The sequence below is a fragment of the Camponotus vicinus genome, unplaced genomic scaffold, assembly GCF_025532165.1.
Source record: "Camponotus vicinus isolate PSW18456_S1 unplaced genomic scaffold, iyCamVici1.0 SCAF_1, whole genome shotgun sequence".
NCBI lineage: Eukaryota > Metazoa > Arthropoda > Insecta > Hymenoptera > Formicidae > Camponotus > Camponotus vicinus.
In genome coordinates, this window is record NW_028141945.1 from 30613499 (window position 1) to 30637308 (window position 23810).

The 23810-nt window shown below is 31.2% G+C and overlaps 4 protein-coding genes across 9 annotated transcripts; 2 read left to right on the top strand and 2 right to left on the bottom strand.

Moving 5' to 3' along the window:
• The first annotated feature begins 643 nt into the window (after positions 1-643).
• Positions 644-6407, top strand: Cyca (cyclin A). Its single transcript, XM_083078125.1, has 6 exons — positions 644-1172; positions 2221-2709; positions 3020-3243; positions 3377-3581; positions 3705-3952; positions 4265-6407. The coding sequence occupies exons 1-6, from the start codon at positions 993-995 to the stop codon at positions 4344-4346; spliced, it is 1428 nt and encodes a 475-aa protein (XP_082934251.1). The 5' UTR covers positions 644-992; the 3' UTR covers positions 4347-6407.
• On the bottom strand, positions 5986-10346 carry Nap1 (Nucleosome assembly protein 1). Of its 4 annotated transcripts, none has more exons than XR_014435001.1 (9): positions 10161-10317; positions 8655-8802; positions 7855-8144; positions 7562-7718; positions 7357-7494; positions 7136-7283; positions 6929-7048; positions 6205-6703; positions 5986-6105 (listed from the first exon to the last, which is right to left on the bottom strand). XR_014435001.1 is itself a non-coding variant. In XM_083078143.1 (9 exons), exons 2-9 carry the CDS (start codon positions 8796-8798, stop codon positions 6340-6342), a joined length of 1128 nt encoding a protein of 375 aa, XP_082934269.1. In that variant the 5' UTR covers positions 8799-8802; positions 10161-10317; the 3' UTR covers positions 5986-6339. The 4 variants fall into 4 exon arrangements, 3 of the variants coding, with proteins under 3 accessions (XP_082934269.1, XP_082934257.1, XP_082934279.1); XM_083078143.1 differs by having other exon boundaries at positions 5986-6350; positions 6584-6703; XM_083078131.1 differs by having other exon boundaries at positions 5986-6703.
• Positions 10347-10785: 439 nt separating this feature from the next.
• Positions 10786-17415, top strand: LOC145959342 (uncharacterized). The gene is made up of 7 exons (XM_083078114.1): positions 10786-11295; positions 11884-11972; positions 12086-12237; positions 12518-14303; positions 14621-14827; positions 14932-14993; positions 15403-17415. The coding sequence occupies exons 1-7, from the start codon at positions 11171-11173 to the stop codon at positions 15592-15594; spliced, it is 2613 nt and encodes an 870-aa protein (XP_082934240.1). The 5' UTR covers positions 10786-11170; the 3' UTR covers positions 15595-17415.
• Positions 17416-19109: 1694 nt separating this feature from the next.
• Ktub (Tub domain-containing protein ktub) lies at positions 19110-23727 on the bottom strand. 3 transcript variants are annotated; one of them, XM_083078170.1, is made up of 8 exons: positions 23569-23727; positions 22791-22926; positions 22560-22652; positions 21939-22111; positions 21671-21838; positions 21255-21600; positions 20867-21019; positions 19110-20695 (listed from the first exon to the last, which is right to left on the bottom strand). In XM_083078170.1, exons 1-8 carry the CDS (start codon positions 23608-23610, stop codon positions 20562-20564), a joined length of 1245 nt encoding a protein of 414 aa, XP_082934296.1. In that variant the 5' UTR covers positions 23611-23727; the 3' UTR covers positions 19110-20561. The 3 variants fall into 3 exon arrangements, with proteins under 3 accessions (XP_082934296.1, XP_082934293.1, XP_082934305.1); XM_083078167.1 differs by having other exon boundaries at positions 19111-20695; positions 21939-22114; XM_083078179.1 differs by lacking the exon at positions 23569-23727 and adding an exon at positions 23277-23510 and having other exon boundaries at positions 19111-20695; positions 21939-22114.
• Positions 23728-23810: the final 83 nt, after the last annotated feature.

The window sequence follows — 23810 nt, forward strand, 5'->3', positions numbered from 1 at the left end:
ACGTAACGTAAGAATTAGCCAATGAATGAGAATATAGAACAATTCAACCAATCATAGAACATCCATAAGATATTGTCCGTAATTTTATGGATGTTCTATGATTGGTTGAATTGTTCTATATTCTCATTCATTGGCTAATTCTTACGTTACGTCTTATGCTTATGGTTACGGAAATTCATGTGCGATGGCCTTTAAGGCTTAAATTACCTATTGTAGACCCGGCCGTAGACACTTATGCATCGTGAATGTGTCGTTGAAAATAATTGGCAATATTATCGCCGAACAGCTGATGAAAGAAGTCTCACGATATGTTATTCCGTCAACTTTTCGTCCCGTTTTTACGACTCGCCCAGCTATTTTTAACAATCGAGACTTGTGTTTTTTTTAAATGGACCAATCGGGGAGGCCTCGACGCGTCGCCCACGCGTACATTCGAGGCTGCGTTCGAAAACATCACCCGAGTGCCCCCGGCATCATTTTATCCTTGTTGTTCATCGAATGTTAAACAAGGATAAAATGAGGGTACACTCGGTTGATGTTTCCGAACGCAGCCCGAGAGGATGGATTTGCGAACGCGCGAAGGCGGGCGTCGCGATTGGCCGGCGCGTTTCCCACGCTCGTCATTGGCCGGTTTCGCGCAACGCTCCCCATAACGTCCCGCCAGCTGTTGGAGTTTTACGTTTGTTTTAAATCAAACGGCAACCGAACCGCTCGGAACGCTGTGGCGAGCGCCCGTCCGTTTTCCCGCGACTCTGTGATGCACAGACAACCGTAAGCGACCGGGACCCGGAACGTCTTTCGTTGCGGCACGCAGAGAAAGCGGGACGGGCGCGCGCGCGTTGTTTATCGGCGGAGCATTTTTTTTTCACCCGGTTTATGTACGCGTGTGGGTCGTCTCCGACAGCTTAGATCTCTCTGATATCCAAGATATAAGATCGATTTGCACCGGTCCTCTCGCTCGGGCAACAAGGAAGAGCTCGTCGTCGCGAACAATGGCCACGATCAGGGTGTACCAGGAGGATCAGGAGAACCGCGTCGGCGCCGATGTACGCGGCCGCGGCAAGGAGAACCTCGTTACCGCCGCGAGCACGCAAACGCAGGCCTTCCAGTCGAACAAACGCGCTGTTCTTGGTGTCCTGCACAATAATTGTCCGCGACACGGGACGAAGCTCGTACGTATATTTGGCTCCTGCTTCGTGCTTTCCTCGACTTCTCCCTTGCGGGAGGAGATACCTTCTTGATTAATCGGTAAACACATTGCTATCACACGTTGCTGAAGCAAGTCACCGGGTGCCTTTCGCGCGCGTTTAGCGATTGAAAAAAGAAAAATGCAAGTCGTGGTTTTTTGTCGAATTTAGTTTGATTTCAGAAAATGCTTTGAATTTCCACTGTAATTTTATAGAGATTGAATCATTTGATCGTTTTTCAGTTATTATAATTCATCTGTGTTAGTAGAGTCTTGAGAACTTTTTTAAGACTATTTTTGATGCAGTCAATGATGAATTGCTTACAGCCAATGTACTATTTTATTCTGTTCTTGTTTTCTTTAATCTTTAAATTTTAGTCAGCGTGCGAATAAAATTTTATACTTTGCTATTTTGCCCTTGATATGCTGTAGGAATTCATCATTGAACCACTATTCTTTAATCTTTTTGTAATTATTTGTTATTCTTATTCATTCCTAGTTCTATATATATATCATCAATGAACATTCTTTCCTGAATTTATTCTTTGATATCTTTTGATTCGTTTCTGTTTTATTCTAAATAATAATCTTCTACAAATTCCTGACTGATCTGTTTCCAATATATATAAAATAAATCTATTCAAATAATTTTCGTTTACATCTCTTTTATTCTTCTTATTTCATCATTAATGTTGCCTCTTGATGTGTCTTCTTTATCATTTTTTTTATAGTGTGTAATTTTTATAATTCTCTATTGATTTTTATCCTGTTCAGATGTTTGGTATATATGTTGATTTCTTTTGTTTTTAAAATATAATTAAATGTTAATCTGTGCACTTGTGCTTATCTTAAAATATTATATCTCTTCTCTTAAAAAGCCTTGAAAAATCCAAGCATTGCATTATATTCCAAATATCCTATAAAGATATCTTGTTAAATATCATACAGGCACATAATCTTACTTTGTCCTTGATTAATGTCTTGAAATATATAAAGACTTGTATATTACTGGATTTCTTTTTCTTTTTTAACAGGAGAATTACAAGGATGAAAAATATGTCAAAACAAAACCATTCATTCCCTCACAATCAGAGTCTTTCAAAATTTTTGATGATAAGAAAGAAGAAACGGTCTTCAAAATTTACGAGGATAAATTGGAAGAAGAGACATCTGTTGTACTTAGGGATTCGAAAGAGAAGAAAGAGACAAAAGTCGTGCAAGAAATAGTGGCAAAATCCAATTATGAACAGAGAATAATTAATAAAAACAGTGTTAATTTTGCAGCATTTCGTAGTACCATCGAAGAAATCTGTCAAAATAAACAAGATGATATCTTTTCAAAAGATAGTCCCATGTCTTTGGAGAAATCATTGGACAAGACATTGGAAAAATCTTTGACATATAGCAGTTCGTCCAATAAAGAATATAAAATGAGAAGAGAATATATTAAAGAAATGAGAACTAATTTCTTTGATGTAGATGAATATAGGGCTGATATATATAATTATTTACGTGTATCAGAAGTACGTATCTGTTTATCTCTACATATAATATATTATAATTTGATATATAATATTAATTAATTTAATGTATAATATTATTTTGAAACATATATGTAGTACATATATGCATGTACATATATAAAAATTCAGCAGTAAAATAAAATATTTAAATATTAACTAAATATTGTTTAAATAAATTAGTAATATTTCTTTGAATTACACTATAAAAAAAAATTAATATTAGTGTTTCTATACTTGTTAAGAAAACATTTTTCTTTGTTTATTTGCTTTAGTACTTGATTTTCTTCTAATTTTCTTTTCTATTTTCCAGACATTACATAGACCAAAACCTGGTTATATGAAGAAACAGCCTGATATTACATACTCTATGAGATCTATATTGATAGATTGGCTCGTGGAAGTAGCCGAAGAATATCGGCTGCAAGACGAGACGCTATACTTGGCCATCTCGTATATAGATCGCTTCTTATCATATATGAGCGTTGTAAGAGGAAAATTACAACTTGTTGGGACTGCCGCAATGTTTATCGCGGCGTAAGTGTATTTTAATAATTAATCTGCACATGAGAATTCAATAAGATAAACCTTGAATTAGACATATTACAATCAAATCTTCATTATTTGATTTAGAGTGTTTGAGAGAAATTTATTAACATTTCTTTAATAGGAAATATGAAGAAATTTATCCTCCTGAGGTAGGGGAATTTGTATATATCACAGATGATACATATACAAAAACGCAGGTAATAAAAATGGAGAATTTGATACTGAGGGTTTTATCATTTGATCTAACTGTACCGACGCATCTCACATTCTTAATGGAATACTGTATCAGCAACAATCTGTCGGATAAAATTAAATTCTTGGCAATGGTAGGTTTCACTAAGCATAAGTATATAATTTGTGTTTCAATTCCTTTATTATAATACTTTTTGTATTGATTATTTCTGTTTCATTCTCTTTTATTATCTTTGAATATATTTTGCATTTTGCAGTATTTGTGTGAATTATCAATGCTCGAGGCAGACCCATATCTACAATATTTGCCCAGTCATTTGGCTGCATCTGCAGTGGCGCTCGCGCGACATACATTGCAGGAGGAGATCTGGCCACACGAATTAGAATTATCAACAGGATATGATCTGAAAACTCTTAAGGAATGTATCACACATTTGAACAAGACTTTTTACAATGCTCCCAATATTCCACAAGTAGCAATACAAGAAAAGTATAGAAGTAGCAAGTAAGTAGAAATATTATAAAAACAATATAATAGGAGGTAATAAATGACATATAATTGTATAATTATATATATAATTATACAATTATATGTTATTTATTACCTCCTATTATATTGTTTTTAATATTTCTAATAATAGTATTGATATCTATTTTATATATATATATATGTATATGTATATATATGTATGTATAATACATATTAATACTATTATTCTTGGTCTTGTGCTTTATCATAACTTTATTACAAAATAAGTATATTTTATTTACGAATTTTGTAATATTTGAAATTTTTTTTAACAAAATTTTTCCTTAGGTATGGTCATGTATCTATGTTGTTACCTCGTAGTACCGAGGCAGTATCATGCGAGGATGAAGATGAAGAGGAAGGCATTTAGTAAAGGATGTCTTAAGACAAACACAGGATTAAAGTGACATTTCTGTGTATAAATTACTAATTGAATCTCTGATGAGATTTTTATGTATTGATTACGAAGAAGAGGATCAAGGCAAGACTGACCTTTAAAATGAAACGTATACAGTTTATTTCTGTTAGCTTGTTTCGGTCTAGTCGACACGTTTTGCGAAGGCAAAAAATATGCCTGGCTCTATCTTCGTCGCATAACATTCTTACATCATCACCCACATGCATTCTAGATTGTGACCATATAAAAATTTTAATTATTGTTTCGGGAGCTTTGTGTCATAATATCTCCAATATGCGAAGCTCTAAAGGGAGAATGAAAACATATCTAGAAATTTGTATTTTTATAAGTATTTTTTTAAAAGGATAGTTATAAAACACAAACGCTTGCTTCTCGCAGATACACAGCGCAAAATAATTAAATTATCCTAATAAGAAGAATCAAAAACAAAAATATTTTATATTTATTATTATTATCGTTTTATGTTAGATGCACAACGATAAAAACGGCAAATTTTATTTAAAATATTTCCGTGAAATTAATAGCACATGTGTTTCGATCAATTTTTCAGTCATTGTACAGTTATTTATTTACAGCATTTTAGGTATCCCGTAATTAGTATCAAATGCGTAGTTTGCTTTGTTAGAAAAGTAAGATATCTTTTTATATATATATCCCTGTACTGCATTATATATATATATATACAAAAAGCATTAGATTATGTGCTGTGCAAGATTACACTGTCGATTCCTTCGTGACACACTGTAATAGTAACGTTCTCTCTGCACGAGAAACTTCTATATCCATCCATTCATTCATAATATATATACATGAATGCACATAATAATTAATACATCTGTTTCTCGATGACACTTGCGATTATATGTATTTCACGTGCAATTTTGCACAGCATAAGTGCCACATTTTAATATAAAACTCAAAATACCTAGGTGTTCAAATCTAATATGCATGATAATATGTTCATATATATGAATTCAAATATAGATATAAAAAAATGTTATGGAATCATATTACATCGTTATACACGATTGAGTATTCAGTTCTGCATTAATTGTAAATTACGTCATTTATCTCAGTCTCATAGATAATTGAAGATAAGTATAAGAAAAACTGATAATTATACCTACGTGAAATATAAATGACTTCTCTCCGAGGTGTATGTCAAAATGTTAGGTACATTCAAGATATAAAAATCAAAACTATCCATTATAGAAGTCATAAATTAAAAAAAACGTAAACATGTTATTAAATTTGAAAGAGTATATTTCGTAAGGATAGTTTCGAAAAGCGGTCCTTTTTTTTTATATCTAATGATTCTATGACGCTGCCAGTCTTCTTTGATAAAAAATTGAAAATGTACGTATGTTTTTATGATATTTTTCTATATATATATATATATCTGACATAGTGCGTTTTATACCACGTTAAAAATATAAATTATTCCGAATCGATCAAATGTTCTCGTAAAATATGAATTCATATAGAGAAAAAAAGGATTAATATATAATTGTAAATACTAAAAATTTGTTCTCTTACGGACGCTTTGGAAGGATATTTTACGAAGAGGAATAAAAAAGGAATGAAACACAACTGAAGCAGCGATAACATTTTTTTTCTCCACTTTTGTATTAAAAATGCTTCAACAGTACCCAAAAATTTTTTCCATAGAGCAACGTGCGTTTCTTCGGAAAAGAATTCAAACAATCTCTCTCTGTCGGCACATATAAACGTAACAAGTCGTATAAAATAAAGCAATTAAAAATTGACAATAATTAGTGTTCGAGAGCGAGAGCAATTACCGTATACATACATGACATTAGATCTTAGCACAGATATGATAAGGCGCATATATTCTACTCATCGTCAACGGCGAGTAAAAGGAAGGTGTAGTACGCATAATTTTTTTTATCTTTCTGTTTTTGTATCACTGGTATGTTGAAGAGTTCTAGGCTTGATCTGGAATAGGAGACATGATATGATTAGATGATTGATACAAAGAGAACAGGGATTACATTTGGAACCGCAAGGTGCAGGATTATCTAGGCAGTTATCGGTCAGATGTGTCGTTAGTGTGTTGTCGCATACTGTAACGCACGAACGATTGATTTTTCTTTTTTTCCATTATTTTTCATAATTAATATAATTCTACTGTTGTTTACACTCATTAGGATCATCGCCTTGTTTCCCACCTGAAGGCGCATTAGTAGGAGATGAACCCTCTTCTTCCTCATCCTCCTCATCGACGTCATCATCATCATCTCCATCCTCCTCGTCTTCGTAATCTTCGTCTTCATCCTCTAAACCTTCACCTATATATTAAAATTAATCGTCTTATAAAAGGATACTTGGAGATACATTTACAAATACGTTACGAATATTGTAAATACAAGTATATTTTTAAAATTAAATATTTTTTAATCTATTATATCGCGCGCGTTTCTAGTTGTTTAGTGTGGTATTTATAAATATATCACATGTATTTACGATATTCGTTTCATCGGGAAATTTATAATAAATATGCTTATGGAAATTACCTGTGTAGTATAGTACGGCTCTAGGAACTATGCGTTCTCTAATGTAATGACCTAATTCAAAATCGCTGGTCAGTATAGCTTGAGTTTCATCGTCTATATCGGCTTCCGAGTCTTCTGGCACTGAAAAATAGAAATTTACATCAAAATTATAAACGAAATGAATATAAATTCAATATACAGAAAGATTTGATATGAGATATTAATTACCGATTGGCGGACTAAAGAAATTAAAGAAGGAATCGTTTTGAACTGTTTTGGTCACAGTACGCATAGATCCTCGAGATTTATGCTTCTGATTTTTCTTAATGGTTTTTATCGTTACGTTCTTGCCCTTTTTCCAATCAATAACGCAGCCCTATGTAAAAGAGATTCCTTTTTTAGTATTATAATTAATATTTAAGACTAAAACTAAATAATAAAAATTTTACTTTGCATTTATATATCTCAGGTCCTTCAAAACTAAATGGATCATTTTTTTCTGGTGTACATTTCATGATGTATTCTTTAGTGAGCACTGAATTTGAGAAATATTCATTTGGTGTAAAATGGAACTCGAGGACAAATCCCTAAAAAAATTAATATATAACTTTAATTTAGTTTTTTTAAATCATATTATCCTATATGATTACTCACCATTGGATTCGATTCCAGAAATTTGACTTTAATATCACTTAAATGTTTTAGGATCGGCTCGTCATGTTCCTGAACCATATCGGCTAATGTACCTACATTCTTAAATATTGTTAACCAGAAATCTGGGATGCCTTTAGTGTCGTCCTCGTTTTCCGTTCTATGAAAAGTCATAATATAAATTAATTTGTGCAACAACTCCTTACATTTCTAAATAAATTATTTAATATGACTTTTCCTCTTAAGTAGATAAATACACATATGTATATAATACATTATCCTACATAAAAACGTACTCATCCTTGTTCTCTGTATTATCCTCAACCTTCGCCTTTTCTTTCATATAATTACTTAGAGTTTCCTCATCATCATCACTCTCCCAAACACATTGCTCATCCGTTGGCTCATGTGCACCAGATACTATCTCACTCCGCTTCTGATATAAGGGTGCACACATTTTATAGTATTCACATTCCAAAGCATGGACCTCTTCATAAAACTTGGCCTCGATATTAGTAGTAACAAGCTGCAATTGTTTCAGTGCTTTGATCCTGCGTTTGACAGAAGCAGGAAGAGACTGCATTGGCTAAAAATACAATAGTATTTATGAAATTTTGATTTCAATCAAGTGTAATACACAATAATTATTTAATATTATTATTACAAGTATTTAATTTGCAATAATTTGCATAATTAATAGCTTATAATTTTTTTTAAATACATATTTTTCTTTACAATTTTAATAACAAATTATTAATTTGATATGTTTACAATATATAATATGCAGATATATAATTATATAATTTGACTAAAATTAATGATATATATCTATATAAAGATAACAAATTGAATAATACATATATGAAATGAATGCATGACAAGTATATGAAATGTATTATTCTATCAAAATGTATCATTCTATCTTGTCAGTTAAGTGGGATATAAAAGCAAACAAGCATTAGGAAGCATGCAGTTTAGAAAAAGACTTTTGCAATATCATCATAATTGTAAACATTTAACAAGATCAGTTACAATTTATATAGATCCAAGGATATATAGATTCGTCGAGTTTACAAGACGCGAAATATTGCAATACCTCTAACAGTGGTGTAGTAATACAATCTCGAAGAGCTTCTAACACTTTAGTGTTACGTAAAATTTTTGGTTGGTCGTTATCATCTTCATCTTCGACAGATTCCGTAGCACTAGTATTGACGGCGCGTTCCGGATCGGTTGTCATATTACTATAATTCAAATGTATCGCTATCAATCTCTTTTACCTTTGTACATCTTTAGCGTCAACTATCTATATTGATCTAACGTAGGAATCTTTTAGAGTCCGGTCTTTTTAAGTTATAAACTTGTTGAATTCTGTTTGCAATTATAACTTTGTTGAATTTTACATAGACTGAGGATTTTTATGTATCTATATATTTCACACTTGTATATGATCGTTTTACTTTGCTCGCTAAAGCAGTGCTACAATTTATGCAAAAGTGTACATTGCTGGGTTCACATAGATAAAAAGGCAAGCAACCAATCGAAAGGGAATTTGATTGCAATGTAATTAAAGAATGGAAAAAATGTATATATGTAGTTCAATTATATATGTACAATGAATACAGAGAGAGGGAAAAATTCATTTCCAAGTGGCATAAAGGTGATAATTAAATATGTGTGGGTGCAAGACAAAAAATTTAATATAAAAATTTCTGTTCTTTAGATTCTTAATAAAAGACAAATCTAATGACACATCTGTTTTAGGAATTAGCATGAAATAGTCTGCAAAAAAAAAGAAAAAACATTTTAATACAAATTTAATTACAAAGAGTAAATTATTCAGGTACAAACTTGAGAAATTAACAGACATTAAATTTCTCAGACAGACAAGACAAGAGTGTGCAATGTGACAACGCAGTGCTCGTAAAATGTGCTCCGAAGTTACGATATATCAAAAATCTCCATATAAAGAAAGAACGAGATTGCAAGAAATTACACAACTTCGATGCAGCCACGTAATAAAATAATACGGCAAATTCACGAGATACATATGTCGAGAGATGAAATAAGATTCTCACAATTCCGTTGAGATTCAAATCGCGCTGATTCACGTGGCAAAAATTTCGCTCAAATCTACGATCTCCTTTTTTTTATTCGATATCTCCTCGATAAAACATAAAAACTGATTGCGCGCGAGATTGACGTCTCGAGATTCGCCGAAAGGTTATTAGGAGCAATCGCGAGGACAATGAGAAGACACGAGTACGCAGTGTAAATTGAACGCGCGTCGACGAAGCGCGATGAAAGAGCGTGAAAAATAGCAAATAATAGAGTAAAATTCAAGACGCCAGTCGCGGTAAATTTTCTCGCGTCGGGAAAAAACCGCAGGCGAAAAAACGTGCGCACATGGGGGTCGATGGGGTCGAGAGGAACGCCTGTCTTAGGATAAAAGACGTGAAAAAGAACGAAATTAGGGGGGGAGGGGAGGACAAAGTGCGCGCGCGAGAGAGGAAATACGTCGCGGCGAATGTGCGTGTGAACGCGACGTGGAAAGATCCCGTCTCGTCGCGAGAAATCGGGCCGGATTCCTCGATTGCGTTACCTTCGTATCACGGAACTGATCCGCAGGAGAAGAGACCAAGTCTGACCGAAGCGGGGAATGAACGAGCGACTGCGAACAACGGATCACACGCACGGACCGGTCGCTGCCTCTTGACCGTTGATCGTAAGGAAACGCGCGATACGAAGAGGGGCAACGTCTCGCGCAAACGGGTGACTGTGGTTTGCCGCGCGGCTGAAGCTACAGCCAATTGGACTTCGGCTTCGACGGAAGATCGGCGAGTTGATTGGCGTTACCTAGAGACCCTATAACAAGCGTCACGATACAAAATATCCATTTTTCATTGGTTCGTACATTTTTTGTCATCTCTTGCTTTATATATTTAAATTCTGGTCAGCATACTTTGCAGAGAAAGATATATTTTTTCAACTGTAAAATAATAATTATGTGCTCTGGTATCTTGTTTCATTTTATTTCTTTGGTGCAACATGTATTTAAAAATTATGTTTAATTAAAAAATATATATAATAAAATTGATAAATAAAATAAGGATGAAGGATGAGGATCCTATAGTTGACAGAATTTATCCACCTCCCTGTCGACCCTCCTAAGCTCTTTGTTATGTAATGACATCGTTGAATGACAAACAGAGGTCGCGAATTATCATTGGCTCGCCGAGCGGAAAGATCGCGGTTCATGGAAACCGTTCCGATGACCGAATTCAAGATTTATCATCCGGTGCAGCGTCTACAATTAATCTCGTGAACCGTGACGTTAACGAAATTGAAAATACAACGAAGTCTTGTGTTCGCCGCGGTTATGTTCGCGACGAGATCCGACTGGTAGATGTAAAAAAAAAAATCTTTTTTTTCCTCTCAATCGCAGCGATCACAGCGAGTCGTCGTCGCCGTCGTCGTCGTTGTGCTCGTCGCGATCATAAAAATCCCTCCTCTGGCTACGCCAACGCGCGCTTGTTTCGGAGAGTGCGAATACCCGGAACAGTGCGAAATATGCGTATACGTTCGACTCGGTAATACGTTCGGCCGCGAAATATGTCAGCGGACACGACGGATCCGGACAGGATTGTCGAGACGGAACATACCCACGATGGCTACCTCGTCGACGAGGTCGACCGCGTCGATCTGTCGGACTTGTCTCTCGACGATAACGACGATTGGTGAGTGTCAATGGCTCTTTAATTATCTCAATTCTTCCCGGAATTTAACTGTATTAAGGCTGAAGACACGGACTAAATTGGAAAAAATACGACGTTTTTATCTTCATTTCCATTTCCATTCTTTACCTTTATGTTGAGAAAAAGCAAATATGTTTAGAAAAATTATGATAAGAGTATAATAGATGAGAAATGTATGCGAAATGATATACATCCTCTCAATATTATTTGCTGATAAAAAAAAAGGATTATTATGTTAATTAAAAGATTTTATTGTGCTCTCCTTTATCTGCTTTATTCTGTACATTGCTTGCTTTTCTGAGATAATTTTAATTTCACTTATGTGTCTAAGAACTGTATATTTGTTTACTTGTTAGTTTATTAATTAATTTAGCACATTGCATTAATTTGGGAAGAATACATGAATAAAACCTTTTTTATTTATCTATAATCATATAACATGATAATTTTACAACATTATAGTTGTTATTTAAAATTTAATGCTTGAGTATCGAATATCTTTATTGCTCCAATATAGTACAAAATAATAATATAGCAGAGTTGATTTCAAATAGCTGTTCTTTTTTTCAGGTTGTATATGCCTCTGCAATGCTCAACCGAATCTGCAATCCATGATCTATACACCTGGTTGAAAACAGAACCAGAATTGGATGTACAAAGTATAAAACATAGTATTTTAATAAGCTGTTTGCAAAATGTTTCCAATTTGATTTATAATCTTAGAGATTTATGTATTACTCATATTATAACTTAAAATTTAATGTTTTTCTAGATAACAAAAAATACATTGACACAAGAACATTTACAAGACCTAAAAAACGATTGGTTCGAATGAGTTTTGAGTCAATTTTTGAAGGATTATCACCTTCTCCCACGACAAATACATCAAAGATACAAAATGCAGATGTTACGCACACAGAAAATGTAAGTTATTATTTTTAATCGATATATTCTCAAGAATAGATATTTATGGAAATTAATTAAAATAATATTCTTCTATTTTATAAAACAAATTTATTCATAGAATAAATTAGATATAAAATAGTATTTTCTCAATACAATTATTTTAATAATAATTTTTACAATAATTTTTAAATTATTTTACAATAACTAAGTTTTTAGTTTAGTAATCAAAATTTGTAATACTTTAATGTATTTTGATGCGTAATATGTACTAATATTCTATAATTTGATCATATTACAGATGGAAAAATATTTACCTGCAACAATGGTAGACAAAGAATCTGTGCCACCAATGCTAAAGTCATCTGCCAAAACAACTGTAAATATTTTATCCAACGACAACTTTTCAGTAATATCAGGCCAAGAAAGCATGGAAGCATTTTTGAACATGTCGCAATCTAAAGGAATTGATTCGTTCATAAATTTAGGCGAACCCGAATTTAATGATCCATTGATGAACGTGTCACAGCCTTCTATGTTGTATACATCTATTATTTCGCCTATAAACGATTCTACATTTGTGGAAAATGACACAATATCAGTAACAAATAAAAATGCAACTCAAAATGATGTAAAAGAAGAGTCAGACTTTAATAGTATGAATGAAACATTTGTAATGCAAAGTGCCGACAGTACGATTACACTGAATAATGTGTATTGCACAAATACTTTAAATAAAATCCCCAAACAGTCTGTTGAACCGGATAAAGGATTAAACGAAACGTATGACACTGAAGCTTTTATCGAAACGTTAGCACTACAATCGAATCTCAACAAAGAAGAAATAGCCACTTTGTCTTCCACTTTTGTAACCGAGCCTAATCGAGCTGATGCTACTTTCGTACAATTATCGAACGAAGTGAATAATGTTGAGCCATTAGATACTACGTATTTATCTTCGGTGAAAAACGCTGAAAAGAAAAATTCGCCTGTTTCGGTTAAGAGTGATATATACAAGCCTACCGTACAACAAGCGGATTTGAATGTAACGTGTGATATTCCATCGACCGAATCCGCAGCAAACATCTTAGATATATCATTCAAGGTGCCTATTCATAATCAATCCACTCCGATGAATCAAAATATGTTGAATCCAATATCGAAATTCGCTGTGAAGCACCTCGATCAACCGCGACAAGCTATGTACTCCACGTTAAAAGCTCCCACATCGTTAAGACGAGAGTTGCTGGCAGAGATTCAACGAAGTGGCGAACGCAAATGGGATTCTACATATAACCATATCCCTAGTGATCATCTCGATTCAAGAGATGCAAAGGAGAATATTCGTAAAGTTTATAATGAGGACGAGACTGACATTCTTCCATTAAACAGATATCAGACATATAAAAAGTCGGTGTTGACAAACCAGTATAGAAGTCAGAAAGAAATCGCTCAAAAAGAATTATCAACAGACCAACGTAAATTTTATACTTTTACAAAGAAGAGCAACAATAATCCTGTCGAAAAGACTGATGCTATTGCTAAAGAAAATGCTGAAATACGGAATCCAGATATGGATGGTACGTTCTGCAAACCTTTGCCGCCAAAAGCGCAACAAAAACAAACCGTACCGAGAATGTTGTCAAAATTACCAAAGTTCTTACAAAAATCCAATCCCAATCTTGTGTCGAGTTCGCTGAAAGCTGCCAGCGGCGCATCTACTGGTTATGCGAGTATATCCAGCGTGGGATACATCAAAGGCTCGCAACCCAATATTGTGCAAAGAGACATCACGGAGAGATCACAGTTATCGAACAACAAGTTGTATTCGTACGGCAAGTTGAAGAGCGGTTCCGAGCAACGGTTGCTCGAGCAAGTTAATGCAAATACGAATATTCAGTTTCCGATAAAAAGTGTGATAACTGCCGGCTCGACGGAGAGCATAGAAAGCACTCAGAGTACCCACAGTGTTCCTGACATGGACGATAGACTCAGTACGTGTTCCGATAGCAGCAGTCACAATTCATGCAATAGACGCACAATGAATATTGAGCAGTTGCATCAACTAGTACGAATGCAGGAAGAGAGTAAGTGCTGAACTTTTGCTATATATTTAAATTTATGTGAAATAAATTTCTATATTCCAATATTTTAATTTTGTCTTATTTTAAAATAAGACAAAATTAAAATATCGGAATATAGAAATTTAGAATTAATTAAACATATAGTAGAATGTAAAAATTTAAATTATAAAATTTTAAATAAAAGTTTAGGATTTAGAATCAATTTAGCAGTTTAGGATTTAGAATCAATTTAGCATAAGATAAATGTAAAATTTACAATTAAAAACATTGCTTTAGTAAGATTATTGATCAAAAATCGCTAATTTTAAATTTGTATCTAGGTTTACAACAGGATTCAGCACCTAAACCACATATACGAGTCCTAGAGAACACTTGGGTCGAAGCAAAGACGGATTTGCCTTCCCCGATTTTGAAAAATGGCGTAGAATATGATGAAATTGATAAACATTCACAAAATATCGATTTAAGGATGAAATGTAGTTCTCCATTCAGTCCTACTGGGTCTAGTCATGCATTAAACAACGACGGTAATTAGATTGATCTTTTTTTAAAATATAAAATTAAACTAATAATAATTAGTAAATAATTTAATTTAAAATAATAAGTAAATATTTTTAACATGCATTTAAAGGAAATCCTGAAGGCAATATAACGAAAACCAAGGATGAAGTTGCGATAGTTGAAAAGACAGGGGTATGTTTTGCACAAACTTATAGTAACTTCTAGTATTACAAAATCAACATCATAATACGGATTAACAGCTCAAATTTATATGTTACTTTTCCAATACGTGATTTATACATATTTGCTCTAAAATTTTATTGTTCATGTATCCTTATCAATTTCAGATTAGAAAAAAGTTTTAATTTATTTTTAATTAATAATATTTTATTATTTAATACTCTACACATTCTTATAATTCTCTTATGCATAATCTTAAATAATAAATGTTACACTTATAATCTTTTCACATATAATTAATTACTAGCTTAATGAACAATAAAAAAAAATTCATTTTTTTACTGTCAAAAAACTTATTTATAAATTAAAATAAATTATTAATGAATTTGTAGAACGATTATATACATATATTAATTTGTAGGATCCAAATCAAGTAGTGCCTAAAATTGAGAATAAGACTCGGTTAAGACAGCCGACCAATTGGAATGCCGGGAGCAAGCCGGCTGCTGTGATAAGTGGAATTCCTAGACCCGCGTCGCGTATACCAGCTCTCAGATTTATTCGACCAAACGCGAAAACTGCTCAAACCGATCTGAGAAAGGGATACACATGAAATTTCGAACGGTAAACAAAACAAAACACGCAAAAATCATTAAAGAGAAGGATCTTTATTCGAATATATAATTTAATATCACGTGGCTATTAGAGTAATGGGAATATTTTTAATTCTATTATATAGCAAGAAGTTTCTCAGAGCTGAGATGAAAAGTCAGTATTACTGAGCTTCCAAATCGAACAATGAGAAAAGATTAATAATGTTTTATGTTATGCATATTTGTTTGTTTGTATTGCATTTGTAAAATTAGTAGTGTGAAATTTTGTGAAATCATTATTATTCCTATTTAATGCATTATATGTGCAATTATATGTGCATCTTTTGTCACGATTTAAAGCATTCAAGCATCATTTTCTTGCTGATGCACATTGAAAATATTTTATTTTGTACTACAACCTTGTATACAAACTTGTAAAATATTTCAAAAAAGAAGTTTTTTGTCCTTATATTAATAACTAGTAAAAAAAAGTCGAATCTCTTTTGGAAAAAAAAATCATCAAAGAGTTGTAAATTTTATAATTGCCAAAACCAAGCTTATATTGGTATCGTTTGTAATTTCTATAGGATGTAGAAATTTAAATTTCTATTTGGTACTTTATACAAAAAACCGAAAAAAGCATTGCTTTTTACACAATGGTCAGTACAAACAACAGCGATAAATCTGGAAAATTCTTGTATATAAGAATAATATATAACATTAGAGATTATTTAAGTTATCTTTTGTTAATAAATGACAAATCGGCCGCAAGTTATAAAAAAAATCTATTCGAAGAAAAGAAAGACTGCATGCGTATCATATTTATAAAAATAATTCAGTCTTCAGCCCTCGTCTCCGTCCCGCTTGACAGGCTGTCTTTCTTTTAAATAAATTCGTAATAATCCGTTTTTGCCAAATCATCTGAAACATATCGTATATTTACATCGTACAAAGAATCTATAAATATATAAAGAAATTAAAAGTTGGTATAACGATATATAAAAAAATTGTTCGATTTATGCGTTTATATCATCATCCTCTAGAAGAAATCTGAACAAATCGACCATTAGAACATTGGCGACAACATGAGTTCGATGATTTTGAGCAGAAAAATAATATAAATCATAAAAATATTTTGTGATTTGTTACACGTGTTATTGCTTGTAGATAAATATGCATTTTGTAGAGTTTTCGCTTTTATTCTTTTTCTTTGTGGACTTCATATTTAGCACACAATGAACAAATAACGATTCGTATATTTTGTGCTTCGTTATTTACTGAAATTTCACAGCTTCTAATTTAATATCAAATTCCTAACAGGGAATTATAATGATGTCAATTATAATGATTATACGCCATAGTAAACACATATTAAAATATGTTATTTATATATTAATATAAATAATATTTTTATCGTGGGAAATGTATTATAATATTCTATTGAACGAAATATTCTACAATTAAATTGCAGAAATATTTAATTGAATTCTTACATGCTACTGATATTTATTCTACAGGAAGCATAAAACGTTAACGCAAGGTAATTTTAATCGCGAACCAGAATTGAGAAGTAATGTGTAATTCGATTGTAAATAATAAAATGAGAAAGAGATCGTCGTATATTGTAATCTTTATTTATGTCAATAAGTGCTAGACCTGAAGTGCCTTTATTGTATTAATCAAGATACAAACAGCGGTCGTTTATACATAAAAATACAAAAACTAAGAAAATGCGCTCACTAATCTAACAAGTTTACTGCCCAAATAATGCTGGGAATATTTAATGTTACCTCTTTTTTATAAATCTTGTAATAATAAATAATATATGTTATTATACACATTTTCGTCTGTTGTCTATTTTAATAAAATCAAACTCATTCAATTTTTATTCGAATACTATAAATCCCCTTCTTTGCACATCTCAAAGATAAAAAATTTTATCGAAATTTAATTTAAATAATATCTGTGTCCTAAATACGTGATTAACATTATTTTTTTTATTTCACTTCAAATAAACTATGCATTTGCTTGAGGAATGCAGTTTTATTGTGCAATTCCTCTATTTTCTATATATATTATGCAAATATGTGTGAATAACTTATTACAATAAAAGACTAGAATCTATTCCTTGACTACAGACAAACGCATAACTTATATCAAATGCGTAAAATATTTTTTACCCTCTGATAAATATTTAATAATTAATTATAATAGAAATATAATAAAAACATTTTTGATAATATACAGGGTGACCCATTTTAACTTAGGCAGCCAAATAACTCGAAAAATAAGCAAGATAGAGAAAAATGTTTTAGACAAAAGTTGTATGGTTTCGAGGGGGCCATAAGATGGTATCATTGGTTTGACCTTGAAGAGTCATTTGAAGGTCACGTGAAGGTCACTTCAATTTTTTTAAATGGAACATCCTATATATTTTTGTACATTCTTGTAGCTCATCTCGAGAGCTTTCCAAAACACTATAATTAAGTACATTTTCGTTAAGTACTTTTTGAGTTATGAGGCTTGAAATAATTTCTTAATTTTACATAAACCGTAAAATATCTTGTAAAATATTCATTTTTCGATTACCTTACCTTAATAGTTTTATGTACAAAATAATGAGAGGAATCAATTGGTGTAAAGAAAACACATAGTTGTTTCGAAGAAAAAATATGTAATTTGCAATTAACAATTCCATATTTTTTCTTAAAAACAACTATGTGTTTTCTTTACACCAATTGATTCCTCTCATTATTTTGTACATAAAAGTATTAAGGTAAGATAATCGAAAAATGAATATTTTACAAGATATTTTACGGTTTATGTAAAATTAAGAAATTATTTCAAGCATCATAACTCAAAAAGTACTTAACGGAAAGGTACTTAATTATAGTGTTTTGGAAAGCTCTCGAAATAAGCTACAAGAATGTACAAAAATATATAGGGTATTCCATTTAAAAAAATTGAAGTGACCTTCACGTGACCTTCAAATGACTCTTCAAGGTCAAACCAATGATACCATCTTATGGCCCCCTCGAAACCATACAACTTTTGTCTAAAACATTTTTCTCTATCTTGCTTATTTTTCGAGTTATTTGGCTGCCTAAGTTAAAATGGGTCACCCTGTATATGAGGTACAGATAATATGCATGGAATTGAATAGTAATAATAAATATGTGTCTCACTAAACATAGATTAGTGATGTGGAAACTGCTTCTACACACACACACACTTACAATAATTATGTGAAGTGGAATATGAAAAGATTTATAATGTAAATTATGTATAACAAATGAGTAAATTGATTGTATATAAATTATGACAATTAGAATCATCATATAAAATACAGGTACTTATTTAAAATATTATTGCAGTAAATATGTATAATCGCCAAATGTAATTGCCAAATATTGCTGCATTAAAAGCTACTGTATTAATTAGTATTTAAATAATTAAACATCTACACATCAGATATTGCCATCTAACAACTGACAATATATTTAAAAAATTCTGTCATGTGTTTACAAAAGATGCAAAAAATTCAATAAAAATACTTTGGTCATTTTCTTATATTTGTACCTAAATAGTATATATAATATATATAAATAATATGCAAACATTTAATTAACTTTGGATGCATCTTAAATTATTTTTTAAGACATTATACTTTGTAATTTAATTTGAAGAATCCTTGATTATTTCTAGTAGATAATATAAATTGATGCAAAATTGTAAATAAAATTCACATATATAATATTTAGGTAATAATTACAAATAATTATTATAATTTTCGATATATAATTTTAATATATCTTTAGCATTAATTAAAAAAATTTCAATTCTGTTTTATAATATTGAGTGCATTTATCAGAGAAAAAACTCGATTGAAGATGTGCTTGATACTTATTTCTGAGTAGTAGTGTATTGTACTATGTGCTTCATATATTTAGATGTGTTCAAAAAGCTTTTAATAATGGTGAAAATTGCACATCTCCATGCGGTAAGTATACGGTAAGTATAGATTTTTACACATATAATCTTATTATATAATCTGAGAATTTATGTGTGTTAGTAATAGTAAACATATATAATTAAATATTATATATTATATTATAAATTAAAATATTATATATAAATATATATTATATAAATTAAAAAATATAATCATGGAAATATATATGAAATGTATATAAAAGAAGAATTATGAATTTTTCATTAATTTTATTATTAATATTTTGCAATATTAATAATGAAATAAAATATTTAAATTATTTGTTTTGTAAACAATTTTGCCATCCTATAATCTTTTTCTTTTTTATCACAATCGATATGATATAATCTTTTAAATGCACAATGAATATCATCATGAATATCATGCCAAGGCACTGTAAAATCATATATTTATGGCTTATCATTTACAAACACCCTGTGCATGAATCACTATTCTTAAAGTATATCAAATGTTTGATATAAAAATGTACTGTGTTAATTTTCTAAATTACTGACCAAGAGATTCACATGAATTTTTATAAACAGCAATTTTATGTCAGTAATTAATTTTAAAGAAAAAATGAAAATGATCACAACGTATATATATATATATATAATGTGTAATACTTCAAATGTAATGTCAGCATTATCGAAATATTTATGAAAAATTCAACATTTTTCTATCATGAAGAATGTAGCAATAATTTCATTATACATTTAATATAGAAATATTAGATTTACTACACGAAATATATGAAAAGTGAACACACATTTACAGTGATTCTCATTTCACGTTTTATCATATAATCGAGTTCTTATAAAACGATTCAATATACCATATTCTGATATTATTCAATACTATAAACTGATACTTATTGCTAATATATTGATTGTCCATTAAAAAGCTAATGATTTATAATGCTATAATAACTCGTGCGGGCAAGTATATATACTTAACTGATAGTTTACATTCGATCGACGACATGCAATCGCGCTTTTATTCGCACGCTAATTTACTGTCGAAACTACTCAGAGCGATGGCAAATGCCTGGACTGTACAAAGGGGAAATCTATAATCCATTGTAAAAACATCTTCTGCAACACGTCCAAATTGCATCACAACATATTTCACTGAAATTAATTAAAATCAACTATAATGATCATGCACGCAATATATAATCATCAATATATAATTTTATATACATCCTTACTATACTAATATCTCCAAATGAATTGGTATAATTAAAATTTCATAGAAAACTAGAAATTAAAATATAAAGAGAAAATGCTTGCTTCTCTCACCATCACTATCGTGGACAACTTGAAAATTTTTTACAGATGCTTGAGTTACCCGCCCATGGAAATTAAGCACATAAGACTGTGATTCGTCGTTCCACACAGGAGTTTTATTATGTAATTCTATTAAATTGTCCATATGTTTCGATTTCCAACGTTCTGAAAGTTGAAAACAAAATTACAATATATACAATATATATTGCAATAACATATAATATAATTTTTCCTTCATAACTTTTAATATTATACATAAAATAATTTTAAATTACAATATAAACAGAAAGCATATATTATTTCATTAGATATTTTTGCAATTTGTCATACAGATCTAGAATACATTTTATTTGTTTTAATTTTTCATTATTTTATATACTTTAATTAAAACTATAATTACCAAGTAAAGTTTCTGATTCGTCTCGCGGACATATCTCCACTCTCTTTTGATCGGGCGTCATGCCTGGTATAATGACTGTCATTTTACGTGGCCCTTTAAAACCTAGAACGTTCGTGTCGTACACTACCGCGGCTAATTCTTGCCGCGGATTGAAACGCTCGTCGCGTTTGTCATCCTTCATCAGCGAGTATCCATTGTCATAAATTGTGAATTGTGTTCCCAAGAGATTTGATCGAAGTTTACCTACGTAAGACTCCCCTCCTCTCGAAAGATCCGTAGGATCGGTTGAGATTAAATAATTACTTGTTGCGCTTTTTTTCCTTTTTCGACCAGCCAATAGGAAGATCTGCAAATACATTACATACAATATACAATTGATGTATGGAAGGTCGAAATAAACAAATGAATAAACGTACCTTTTTTCCATAATCACGTTCTAGATGCAAGAAGTAGGTCGGATAAAGACCACGGTCCATACCTTTTCGATCGCGCGTTATTCGACATTTATAATACATTTTCTTATTCGCTGGTTGTAACACGAATTGTTCAATGTTACCTTCAACATTTCCTTCCAATTCTGGACTCTAGCAAATCAAAAGTATAAAAAGCAATTATTTAAATACGATTTTTTTCATTTTTAGAGTACTTATATATAATTATAAAAAAAATTGTAATAATGCATACGGAAGAATTATCATCTCTATTAATAAGAGTATTAGTTCCTTCAGATGGTGCCACTCGAAGGGGCGAGGAACGTGGTAGAGATTCAGAAGGTGAATGAAATTCTATGGGTGATGATTCTTCATCGGCACAATCAACACTTTGAAAACTTTCATATAGACTTCTTTCATTGACCACTGCTGTAAAATAAATATTAATATGTACTTAAACACGTTGGTTTAATTAGTGCATCAATTTTAGTATGTTGTGAATAATTCACAAGGAGTCACATCTTTGTATAATTTTTCATTTTTTTGTTCCAATAAGAGATTTAGATTAAATCTATTAAAATTTGATCAATTGAGCTGAATGGGATCATCTTTGTTTAGTTCTGTCCCATTTCCTGTCTTATGTCTATATGGTGTCGCTATATCATGTCTTCATATGTTGATAACCGAATCATGTCCTTTCTTTTTTATTATATATTAAAGACATATATGTTTCGATTTGATCAGTTAATTAAAACAGTTTAATATGAGATTTCTGGGATATTATAAAGATATGTATAGAGATATTTATAAATTATTATGATATATAATCATATATGTATTTAATATATTTTTAAATAATTTAATATCAACTTACCATTAATTGTCCCTTCACTAGTTTTTCTCTCTGTATATGGGCCTATATCTGTATTTGTTTGAGACATAGCATATTGTAATGGGCCATCATACGCTGTAAATATATTATAATATCTTTACTAAAGATAATTTTGATATTCTATAAATTGCATTTATAATAATCATGATCAATTATAATTGTAATCTTATTCATTAATAATTACAAAATAATTTTATTTTCATATTATATTACCATGAAGTTCCTTGTTTGGATTCATCCACCTATTGGAATGACTCGTAAGTTGTGCACTGGATACATTAGATGCCTGGACCATTCCACTTGCACCAGTTTGTCTTTTCTGTTTCATCTTTTGTGCAATTAACTGTCTCTATATTAATTGATATACAACAGAAATATATTATTATACAGTAGTATAATTTGTCAATATATAAATAATAAATAGAAAACTAATATCTTGATTCAAAAGATTATTAAAAGATTATTATTTCAATATATAAGTTAATTTGATTGCAAATCCACAAATCCATAAATTTCAGTTCTCTTGCGTGACCTATTTAATTTTGAAATATATTCCTTATGTATGTTGTGCAAAGATAATGTATATTTTTTTAAATATAACAAAAAGAAAATATCAATAATGTTATATTAATCATAGATCTTATTCTTATTAAAGACAAAAGAAATTCAAGAATACTTTAGATTATTAGCTATTATTACCCAAGCTTTCGAGCGTTCATTAATTATTTATAGAGCAGTTAATTAAAGATTTAACATAGATTTCAATGCTTCCAATTGCTCGTGTACATAATTGTACATAGCCAGCAGTGAATTACTTCGTTATTATTCTAGATTTTCCATAAATTAGTCCTTTTCGTAAAGTAAGTAACATTTTTGAAAATTAAATAGGTCGCGCTGTTCCGTACGAGAAACAGGGTTACATGCTCCGAGACAAAGTTTACATATCGAAGATAAAACACTCGCGATTAACGTTATCGTGCTTAAATCAAACCTGCTGCTCCAGCTTCTGCTGTCGCAAATCGAGCGATGTCATCTCGCGCGAAATTGACAGATCACAAGTCACCAAGATACGCGACCTCAGCCGCTGACAAACCAGCTTTGTTTACGTCAAACACACTCGTTCATTTACGGTACCTAGGCAACCGTTCACTCCAAATTGGATGGCGCATCATGGCCTTCATGGTGAATCCACAAAGGTCAAAATTAAATGACATTTTCGTCGCGTCATGAAAA